The sequence below is a fragment of the Tarenaya hassleriana genome, unplaced genomic scaffold (genome assembly GCF_000463585.1).
Source record: "Tarenaya hassleriana unplaced genomic scaffold, ASM46358v1 Cleome25, whole genome shotgun sequence".
Classification (NCBI taxonomy): Eukaryota; Viridiplantae; Streptophyta; class Magnoliopsida; order Brassicales; family Cleomaceae; genus Tarenaya; species Tarenaya hassleriana.
Genome location: NW_010965775.1, coordinates 205,987 through 216,399, shown reverse-complemented (window position 1 = coordinate 216,399; position 10,413 = coordinate 205,987). Strand labels below are relative to the sequence as shown.

At 44.6% G+C, this 10,413-nt stretch overlaps 5 protein-coding genes across 7 annotated transcripts in view; all 5 read right to left on the bottom strand.

Moving 5' to 3' along the window:
* Positions 1-27: 27 nt before the first annotated feature.
* On the bottom strand, positions 28-2,044 carry LOC104816159 (thioredoxin H9-like). Of its 3 annotated transcripts, none has more exons than XR_772239.2 (7): positions 1,767-2,044; positions 1,624-1,678; positions 1,263-1,382; positions 1,032-1,154; positions 790-939; positions 344-439; positions 28-265 (listed from the first exon to the last, which is right to left on the bottom strand). XR_772239.2 is itself a non-coding variant. In XM_010544848.2 (5 exons), the coding sequence occupies exons 1-5, from the start codon at positions 2,027-2,029 to the stop codon at positions 793-795; spliced, it is 708 nt and encodes a 235-aa protein (XP_010543150.1). In that variant the 5' UTR covers positions 2,030-2,043; the 3' UTR covers positions 590-792. The 3 variants fall into 3 exon arrangements, 1 of the variants encoding a protein (XP_010543150.1); XR_772240.2 differs by having other exon boundaries at positions 28-259; XM_010544848.2 differs by lacking the exons at positions 28-265; positions 344-439 and having other exon boundaries at positions 590-939; positions 1,767-2,043.
* Positions 2,045-2,202: 158 nt separating this feature from the next.
* LOC104816160 (ubiquitin-conjugating enzyme E2 11) lies at positions 2,203-3,896 on the bottom strand. The gene is made up of 5 exons (XM_010544851.2): positions 3,789-3,896; positions 3,544-3,630; positions 3,052-3,179; positions 2,869-2,973; positions 2,203-2,508 (listed from the first exon to the last, which is right to left on the bottom strand). Exons 2-5 carry the CDS (start codon positions 3,611-3,613, stop codon positions 2,365-2,367), a joined length of 447 nt encoding a protein of 148 aa, XP_010543153.1. The 5' UTR covers positions 3,614-3,630; positions 3,789-3,896; the 3' UTR covers positions 2,203-2,364.
* A 448-nt stretch (positions 3,897-4,344) lies between these two features.
* LOC104816162 (mucin-5AC-like) lies at positions 4,345-9,720 on the bottom strand. The gene is made up of 6 exons (XM_010544853.2): positions 9,433-9,720; positions 9,062-9,167; positions 8,739-8,832; positions 7,644-8,564; positions 7,199-7,557; positions 4,345-4,578 (listed from the first exon to the last, which is right to left on the bottom strand). The coding sequence occupies exons 1-5, from the start codon at positions 9,593-9,595 to the stop codon at positions 7,231-7,233; spliced, it is 1,611 nt and encodes a 536-aa protein (XP_010543155.1). The 5' UTR covers positions 9,596-9,720; the 3' UTR covers positions 4,345-4,578; positions 7,199-7,230.
* LOC104816161 (mucin-5AC-like) lies at positions 4,388-7,051 on the bottom strand. The gene is made up of 5 exons (XM_010544852.2): positions 6,813-7,051; positions 6,442-6,547; positions 6,119-6,212; positions 5,024-5,944; positions 4,388-4,937 (listed from the first exon to the last, which is right to left on the bottom strand). The coding sequence occupies exons 1-5, from the start codon at positions 6,973-6,975 to the stop codon at positions 4,611-4,613; spliced, it is 1,611 nt and encodes a 536-aa protein (XP_010543154.1). The 5' UTR covers positions 6,976-7,051; the 3' UTR covers positions 4,388-4,610.
* Positions 9,721-9,811: 91 nt separating the features above from the next.
* Positions 9,812-10,413, bottom strand: part of LOC104816163 (mucin-5AC-like) — a 4,762-nt gene continuing 4,160 nt past the window's right edge. Inside the window, exon 6 of the mRNA XM_010544855.2 lies at positions 9,812-9,887. Coding sequence (XP_010543157.1) covers positions 9,851-9,887 — 37 coding nt within the window. The 3' untranslated portion in view covers positions 9,812-9,850. The remainder of the gene's footprint in view (positions 9,888-10,413) is intronic.

The following is a 10,413-nucleotide window of genomic DNA, read 5'->3' as shown; positions in this document are numbered from 1 at the left end:
CAGCAGGAAACCTGAGCATACAACTCATAAAGAAAACGTCTTCGAGATTTAAAAAAATGGTTTAGATAACTGAAAAACAGAGAAAAAAGCCGTCTGAAGGTTCTTATAATGGAACTCCACATTTTCTTGGCTGGATATGGCTCAGAAGGGCCAGTTCTTCAACTGTTCTTTATGGGTGTTTCTGAACTACACTGCAGAAGGACAAATGCGAACCAGCAATAACATGTCCAAACCATCTCGTACGTTCATCCCTTCAGAGCTTCCCCTTGAGAATGAAATGACAATTCTCATAAGCAAGACATTTATCAGGAATTTTCAAACAGCAGGCAGATAACGTTCATACCTTCATGGACTTTTTTTGTCGTTTCATTGCCTCCCAGGTGATCTAATTTGTAGATCTTGTCTCGCTTCATTTGATTCAAAGGCTTTTGAATACCCACTTAATTGTCAAATGAGGGAAATACAAATGGAGTCAGGGATATCATCGGTTTATTCATAACAGAAACATGTAGTTTCACCACATGATCTTTTCAAATGACCGATCTGCATAACGATTAACAGAGATATAATCGAACTCATGGTTATCTAGGAATACCAAAGAAGAGAACTTGCATTATATCACCGTGGAACGAAAATGTTGAGTGGAAACGCCTATGTTATGTACATGGACAATGACAATCAGATCAGAAGACATAACTTACATAACCTTAAAAGACAAGCAAACACACACACACACACAAAAGACAGAACTGCCCAGGACTCAGCAAGTGACCAACTTCACCAGCTTACCAATCACTGTGGCTGCGCTGAATCAACGATAGCTGTTATTTTCTTCTGTAGCTCTGGCTTGTTTGCTCCAACAAGCCTGCCTATTTGCTCTCCATTCTTCAGGAAGAAGAAGGTCGGTGTCGCCTTTATATCCCATGATGAGCTGAAATCCTGCATTTCACAGATACCCTGTGAAATTATAGAACCGGATTCTGCAAACAACCCTACAAAATTGTAGCTACAGAACAAGCTCGCCCACTTACACTGAGCTCATCAACATCTACTAGAAGGAACATCAGAGAAGGGTATTTCTCTGACAACTCGATGTAAAACGGTGCCACCATTCTACATGGACCACACCATGTGGCGCTGAAGTTTGCAATGACCTGTTAGATGCCCATCCTCGCTCATGAGCTCAAGTAAACCATTAACCCATCAGGTGGAAGAAGAAGAAGAAGAAGAAGAAGAAGAGATAGGGGATGGAAGAAAGATACTATTTTGCCATCACGACTAGATTCTGCCAACTTCTGATCCCAGCTCTCTTTTGTTGTTACCAAATGAACGTTTCCACCGGAAAACTCAACTTGGTTGTCTGAATCATCATCTTTTTGGTTCTACGGAGAAAGAAAATGCTGATAGAGTGATGACGAGCAAGCTAATCTAGAATGACCAAGGAGAAGCTTTTCGAAGAAATAAAAACGCCTTTTTTGAGGCCAAATCCTAAGGCTTGAAACACCTTGTCTATTATTCAAGAGGGAATACACGATGAAGGGCAGGCCCAGCACAAAGGGTTTCGGTGGATAAAGAAAAGGCGATAAAAGAGATTGTAGAATAGAAAGAAAGGAGAATCATTACCTTAACGACGCAGTTGCCCATGTGCAGGTCTGGGAATTCAAATTGCGGAAAAGGCCTGAGAAGACAGGGGAACTCAGAAACCAGAGAAAGAAGACCTTGCGGAAGGAAGAAGCATGGCGATCTCGAGATGGGAAAAGAGGTACCTTGGGATGACGATGAGGAGTCCGATCGTGAGAGGGATCGTCTTCGCCCTCGGGGAAATCCAATCCGCAGAGCCAATTTGACGCAGAGGAGAAGAAACTGCATCATCCGATTCCGATTCATCCCCCGACCGAACCGCTTTACTCCCTGCTACCTTTAAAATTACACATTTGCCCCTCCCTTCACAAAGCAATGGCGTTTCACGTTTCATAAATTTACACAGCATATGGTGCCAAGTTTTACATAATTTCCACCAAATGTTCATTTGTCCATACGTACGCTAATATTCTCGGTCACAAACAATGACAATCCCATCCAAATTTTCTCCAATAGATTTGGACAAATGCAAACAACGAATAGAGTCACAGTAACATATAGCATGCATAAGGCAGAGAGGCACGGGATATAATTATTAGTATGTTTTTTTAGAAAAAAAAAAAGGGAAATGGTCATAATAACCACACAAGCCTGAGTGTCATTCATGTTCGATTATGATCACATCACAGCAGGGCAGCCAACACAAGTCTTAAGTTCGGTCTCCCCCATAGACACTTGTATGATAAAATCAAAAGCATTTGCTCCAGCTAAAATTAGAACTCATCATCCCATGGCATACTTCTGGGTCCAGCTGCGTGCAGTCGCCTCGTACTTTGCTCTGTCTGTCTTGTACATGTGAGCAATCTCAGGCACCAGCGGATCATCTGGATTCGGGTCTGTCAGCAGTGAACAAATCGACAGCAGAACCTGTGGGAAACAACTTAACCAGCATGAGTACAAGTGTTTGTTCCCGCCTATACTTCCCCACTCCAGATGGGTTTCATTCCATAAACCACAAGGCTTCAACATCAGGCTATAATCATATTATTAAAAGCACAGCATTCTGCTCCTAGCATTCCTCTCTATACCCACCCCAAACTGCCACTATATAGCCCAACTGCATCAAACAAGAATGCAAATGCAAGAACTTACAACACCCACATATTGTGTTCAAAGTCAAGCCAGCAACGCATGTGATACTTTTAACTGATATTTACAAGCAACAAATTTGTACAGGTACATGTGAAGTTTGGCAACAGATCAAGTTAAGATCAAACAAACTTAAACCTTGGATATGGTAAGTGCAGGGCTCCATTGTTCTTTCAGGATGTCAAGGCAAATGCTTCCATTGCTGTTGATATTCGGGTGGAAGACCTTAGTTTTGAAAGACACCTATGTAAAGAAAAGTATCGTAAGATCTCAACCGGGCACAAAATTCCCCATCCCAAGCAGACTAGACAAAGAAAACACCTTTGGAGGCTTGAAAGGATAATCCGGAGGGAAATGAATGGTGACCAAAAACACTCCTCCGGCGTATGGGCTGTCAGGGGGACCCATGATAGTTGCTTGCCAGTGGAACATGTCTTCAGCCACAGGACCTATTCATTGCGATGTTCATAAACCTCATATTACCTCTCTCCCACAAAAGATTCATGAAACCACAGAAAAAACAAATAGAGAAGCTTTCGATGGCTCATGCAGAAGTTCACAGCGAAACTCGGAGTAAGATCACAAAAGATTCAATGGTTTCTATTGATATCAAGGAGAACAAAAGTTCAAGCCAAGTGCTTAAAGCATACTTTAATAAAACCCTCGTTCGGTTGCAAAAGTAAAACATCATAAACTTTCTACTAGAGAAACCCACAACTAAACAGGATGACTGATCTAGATCAGTGAAATCAAACATCATCTATCAAATTATAACATCAGACTAGAGGTAAATGATCCAACAACTCCAAGTACCTGCGCTGCAGTTTGTAGGAGGATCCTTCTGGAGATCCTTGAGCTCCTTCAGAATACGCTTTGAAGCCATGCGTCAAACCCCAAAACCTGCGCACACACGGGAAAAAATAGATTTTGGGGAGGAAGGGCAAAGAAACAAGTCAACCCCTCGGAACCCGCCAGACCACGGCGGAAAACGAGGATCCGACATAACTGACCAGAAACCCTAGGGGAAAAATTGGAGAAAGGGAAAATTAGGGATTAACCAGAGAGGGAGGGAGAGATGGAGCGATTGGATCTGGGAGACGAAGCGACAGGGGGCTTGGTCTCGGCCACTGCGCGTCTGCTGCAACGAGAGAAGAGAAAGGAAAAACGAGTGTGGGAGAAGGCGATGCCCTTGGTCCCCTTTCTTTCTCATAATCATCGAAACTTCCAGTTGTACTAGAGGGAATCTCTCTTTTTTTTTTTCTTTTTTTTTTTGCCCTGTACACTCCCCGGAAAATCCCAATGCATTGACTACTACGACTGGGAATTACAACATTCTCACAAGAAATGTCCATTAACAAAAAATGTAAATTGTGTTGGGCATTTTCAAATAAATATTTTTTAAGATTTCCTGTATGTATTATGTAAAACAGTATTTGAACCAATAATATATATATATATATATATATATTTTGTTTTGTTTTGATCGTATATATTTAAAAGAAGAGTAAAATTCTACGATAATGCGTGCCCGTGTAGAATTCAAATTCACGTTATGTGGTCGTATAAGAAGTGTGGAATAAATATGGTTGCATCTAAAACGGCGGGGATTAGGCCTAAGACGAAAGTTGATTCAAAATAGAATGGAAAAACTTGAAAGGAGAAGAGAATTGGCTTGGGGTCAAAGAATGAGAGAGGACTGGTCGAAAGAGAACATCTTCAGTTCCTCAAATACATATTAGGCCTCGGATTCCTTTCCAGTTTCTTGTACTACTTCCTAGTTCCTTCTCCCATTTGCCTAGGACGGAACGCTGTCATCACAGCTCCAATCAAACTATACTCCGTCACAAGGAAAGAATAGAGAGGAGGAGGAACCCAATGTGTCATAACGGGGCAAAGGGCTCTGGAAGCAGCTCGAACCCACTGTCAAAGCCAAGTGCTTGGTCTGATGACTTGTCATCAATGCTGTGCAACCAGTTCATGTTCTTCATGTCCTCTTTCAGAAACAGCGCATCGTAGCGGGAGCTCTCGTACATGTCCCTCTCACTCAGCTTCCCCACCAATCTTCCTTCCTTTGCCCCATTCTTCGTCAAGTCCCTGCTGTGGCTGTTGATGGAATCTGTCTCATTTGCTGAACGGATAGACTGAATCCTCGGTGTGGCCGCCCTAATGCTTTTCGTGCTTGAACTCCCCTTCCCGTTTCTCGTGTCCTACACCATCACAAATGTTTTTTGGTGTCATTGATGAAGCTCAAGGCAAGGAAAAAAAAAATCTGAACTACTCTCATAAACAATACCATGTGCCTGACGGGCATATCGAGTGAACTTTTTGAGAATGGCCTCCCAGGCCCATTGTCTGTGACAGATGCAGACGACTTCACACTTCTCCGAGACATTGTGGCTGACACGTTCGAAACCTTCTGGGACTCTGAAGCATCTGTGAGGTACCTCCCATTACCACTGACATGGCTCCTCCCAGGTGTCTCTGTTAGTCTTCCTCTTCCAACAACAGGAGACGGATTCCTTTTTGTCATCGGCCCTTTAGGCTCTGGACTCGCCTTTGTTGCAGTAGCAGCCGCTGGCCGGGATCTGCCAGCAGAAATTGGTCTGTCTGGCAGAGTTGTTCTGAGATTTGGCGGTGTCTCAAGAGGGAAATCTGATGGCACGATTGGCTGTTGGGGTGGTCGGTCTCTAGGTCCAGGGGAGCTTGGCCTAGACAATGAAACTGCCATACGTCCATTTGATGCAGCACGTCCACCTGAAACATAGGGTCCTGATGATGCAGATACTGAGGTGGATGGGTTTCGACGTGTAGGAGTTGAAGGACGGGTACTAGGTCTAGAAGCAATCGCACTCGAGTTTGCTGAAAGCTGTGGCCTAGAAGTTGGAGTAGAAGGCCTTGACACCAGGGATGGTTTCGTCTTGTCTATGCATGAATTAGATGAGCTTGGACGTATTCTTGAAGGAGTAGAGGCCCTTGATGAGGTGGTACGAGTGGGAGTGGAAGGCCTCGCTGTAGATGAAGAACGGGTGATTGGAGACGAAGGTCTAATGTAGGATGACACTGAAGCAGAGCTTGTGTTCAGGAGAGAAGATGGTGACCGGCTCAGAGAATATGAACTGTATTGTGAAGTAGAGATGGAAGGGCGAGTAACAGAGCTACTACTTCTGGCTGGTCTTGAGGATTGGTAATTGCTTTCTGAATGCGAAACTGAAAGCTGAAGAAGGAAAAGAGGTTCAAATCTGAGTAAAGATGAGTTGCATACGTAAAACTTGGTTTCCATGACAAGAATCTGACACATAGCAGGGAGCTTTTTTTTTCTAAAAGGATCAGCAACAACAAAGACAGACTGGCAATTCAAGGAAACACAGAAAAGAGAGGCAGGTTGTACCCTTGATGCCTTTGCTGCAGAATTAGATCTAAATGAAGAAATGGTCTTCGGAGGCGATTGGCTTCCGAGAGGTGTTCCAGGAGGAGTGAGAAGCCTGGAGACGAGGGAAAAAAAAACATACACTCCAGAGGAATATTGACCTTATAATACACTAAATGATTTCTTCGCAAACGAAGAGTAGGCTGGACATTCAAAAACTCTGGAATCCTGGAAATTGAGGAGACTGCACATCGAAGATGAGCACACGAAAAAGACGATTCATGCCGGGCTCGAAAATAAGACGATCTTGCGGAAATGCACACCGCAAGAGAAGAGAAACATACCAGTCGTAGTCATGCTTTCCTCCTCCTGTCGAACACAAGAGATCATCTGCTCTAGCCTTGGTTAGTGTTATGGATGCCGCAGAGAGTCTTCCGAGTTTCACGGAAACTAGAGCAAACACACACACACACACACACAAAAGGTTGAATTCGGAGTTTGAATCTAGATCAGAATGACGGTCAGCGATCCCCATTTTGGAACAATTATAGAGAGCAAGTGGATCTAGAGACTGACAAACAGCTTGAGGCGTTTGGACAGCCTCGATGGCCAATTAGGGTATCCATCAAAGAGCCAATAATATCGTCTTGAAGCTGCACTCGGAATAATTCCACAGAATCATAATGGAAAAAGCGATTAGTTGGTAGAAACGAACCATCAGAGGAATCGTCGGCGGAAGGTAAGGGGAAGGAGCGGCGGCTTGTGGAGAAGAGATCCAGATTCTCGCTGAAATCCTTGGAGAATCCATTGAGGCTGGGACCTCTTCGGAACTGAATGTTCCGTCCTCCCGTCAGAGATTCCCGCAGATTCCTATTCATCGTTGACCCCGCCGGCAGAGCTGAGAGAGGGACGCAGTTTCTTAGGAATTACGCCACGAGAGAGAGTGAGAGTCTATTCAGATCGATCCGAGTTGGTACTCTGTCATATGTTTTTAAGGGGGCGATGCGTGTTATGTTCCTATAATATAATTTAATTGGCCTGAAAAGGGTAAGGGAGATGCGTTCCAAGTTGAAGTATCATCAAACTATACTCCGTCACAAGGAAAGAATAGAGAGGAGGAGGAACCCAATGTGTCATAACGGGGCAAAGGGCTCTGGAAGCAGCTCGAACCCACTGTCAAAGCCAAGTGCTTGGTCTGATGACTTGTCATCAATGCTGTGCAACCAGTTCATGTTCTTCATGTCCTCTTTCAGAAACAGCGCATCGTAGCGGGAGCTCTCGTACATGTCCCTCTCACTCAGCTTCCCCACCAATCTTCCTTCCTTTGCCCCATTCTTCGTCAAGTCCCTGCTGTGGCTGTTGATGGAATCTGTCTCATTTGCTGAACGGATAGACTGAATCCTCGGTGTGGCCGCCCTAATGCTTTTCGTGCTTGAACTCCCCTTCCCGTTTCTCGTGTCCTACACCATCACAAATGTTTTTTGGTGTCATTGATGAAGCTCAAGGCAAGGAAAAAAAAAATCTGAACTACTCTCATAAACAATACCATGTGCCTGACGGGCATATCGAGTGAACTTTTTGAGAATGGCCTCCCAGGCCCATTGTCTGTGACAGATGCAGACGACTTCACACTTCTCCGAGACATTGTGGCTGACACGTTCGAAACCTTCTGGGACTCTGAAGCATCTGTGAGGTACCTCCCATTACCACTGACATGGCTCCTCCCAGGTGTCTCTGTTAGTCTTCCTCTTCCAACAACAGGAGACGGATTCCTTTTTGTCATCGGCCCTTTAGGCTCTGGACTCGCCTTTGTTGCAGTAGCAGCCGCTGGCCGGGATCTGCCAGCAGAAATTGGTCTGTCTGGCAGAGTTGTTCTGAGATTTGGCGGTGTCTCAAGAGGGAAATCTGATGGCACGATTGGCTGTTGGGGTGGTCGGTCTCTAGGTCCAGGGGAGCTTGGCCTAGACAATGAAACTGCCATACGTCCATTTGATGCAGCACGTCCACCTGAAACATAGGGTCCTGATGATGCAGATACTGAGGTGGATGGGTTTCGACGTGTAGGAGTTGAAGGACGGGTACTAGGTCTAGAAGCAATCGCACTCGAGTTTGCTGAAAGCTGTGGCCTAGAAGTTGGAGTAGAAGGCCTTGACACCAGGGATGGTTTCGTCTTGTCTATGCATGAATTAGATGAGCTTGGACGTATTCTTGAAGGAGTAGAGGCCCTTGATGAGGTGGTACGAGTGGGAGTGGAAGGCCTCGCTGTAGATGAAGAACGGGTGATTGGAGACGAAGGTCTAATGTAGGATGACACTGAAGCAGAGCTTGTGTTCAGGAGAGAAGATGGTGACCGGCTCAGAGAATATGAACTGTATTGTGAAGTAGAGATGGAAGGGCGAGTAACAGAGCTACTACTTCTGGCTGGTCTTGAGGATTGGTAATTGCTTTCTGAATGCGAAACTGAAAGCTGAAGAAGGAAAAGAGGTTCAAATCTGAGTAAAGATGAGTTGCATACGTAAAACTTGGTTTCCATGACAAGAATCTGACACATAGCAGGGAGCTTTTTTTTTCTAAAAGGATCAGCAACAACAAAGACAGACTGGCAATTCAAGGAAACACAGAAAAGAGAGGCAGGTTGTACCCTTGATGCCTTTGCTGCAGAATTAGATCTAAATGAAGAAATGGTCTTCGGAGGCGATTGGCTTCCGAGAGGTGTTCCAGGAGGAGTGAGAAGCCTGGAGACGAGGGAAAAAAAAACATACACTCCAGAGGAATATTGACCTTATAATACACTAAATGATTTCTTCGCAAACGAAGAGTAGGCTGGACATTCAAAAACTCTGGAATCCTGGAAATTGAGGAGACTGCACATCGAAGATGAGCACACGAAAAAGACGATTCATGCCGGGCTCGAAAATAAGACGATCTTGCGGAAATGCACACCGCAAGAGAAGAGAAACATACCAGTCGTAGTCATGCTTTCCTCCTCCTGTCGAACACAAGAGATCATCTGCTCTAGCCTTGGTTAGTGTTATGGATGCCGCAGAGAGTCTTCCGAGTTTCACGGAAACTAGAGCAAACACACACACACACACACACAAAAGGTTGAATTCGGAGTTTGAATCTAGATCAGAATGACGGTCAGCGATCCCCATTTTGGAACAATTATAGAGAGCAAGTGGATCTAGAGACTGACAAACAGCTTGAGGCGTTTGGACAGCCTCGATGGCCAATTAGGGTATCCATCAAAGAGCCAATAATATCGTCTTGAAGCTGCACTCGGAATAATTCCACAGAATCATAATGGAAAAAGCGATTAGTTGGTAGAAACGAACCATCAGAGGAATCGTCGGCGGAAGGTAAGGGGAAGGAGCGGCGGCTTGTGGAGAAGAGATCCAGATTCTCGCTGAAATCCTTGGAGAATCCATTGAGGCTGGGACCTCTTCGGAACTGAATGTTCCGTCCTCCCGTCAGAGATTCCCGCAGATTCCTATTCATCGTTGACCCCGCCGGCAGAGCTGAGAGAGGGACGCAGTTTCTTAGGAATTACGCCACGAGAGAGAGTGAGAGTCTATTCAGATCGATCCGAGTTGGTACTCTGTCATATGTTTTTAAGGGGGCGATGCGTGTTATGTTCCTATAATATAATTTAATTGGCCTGAAAAGGGTAAGGGAGATGCGTTCCAAGTTGAAGTATCATCAAACTATACTCCGTCACAAGGAAAGAATAGAGAGGAGGAGGAACCCAATGTGTCATAACGGGGCAAAGGGCTCTGGAAGCAGCTCGAACCCACTGTCAAAGCCAAGTGCTTGGTCTGATTTCATGGTTTTATTCACATGCTCCAGTTTCATTTTTATCCATCATGCTGCACACATTATATACTCGGATACACAAAAAGCAGATGGATGGATTTGATTTTTCTTTCTCGGGAGCTCACTTACAAGTCAAGAAAGAATTCCCAGGTTTTACATGTCTTACAAAACCAGACAGATGAGACTAGAAGCACAAGTTGGGAAATAACAATCACAAAGAAGTGGGTCACTGCCAAGTTAAGATTGCCTAAAAGGTCCTCTTTCCAAACGATGGTGTTAGATCACATGTCACATTCACTTTCTTTCTTGTAACCTTAAGTCATTGCAGGAAGAAACTGTCTTCTGATCAGAAGCTTTAGATCTCATTGTTAGAAACTGAAGAAGGGGAAATGCAATGCAATCGGTATGTCTTCCAGTTTTTCCTCATTTCTGTTTTTGCACTGTTGCTTTCAGTTTCTTTGGTTCCTTAAGCATAGAGAAGGATAAATGCCGGCATCAGCAGG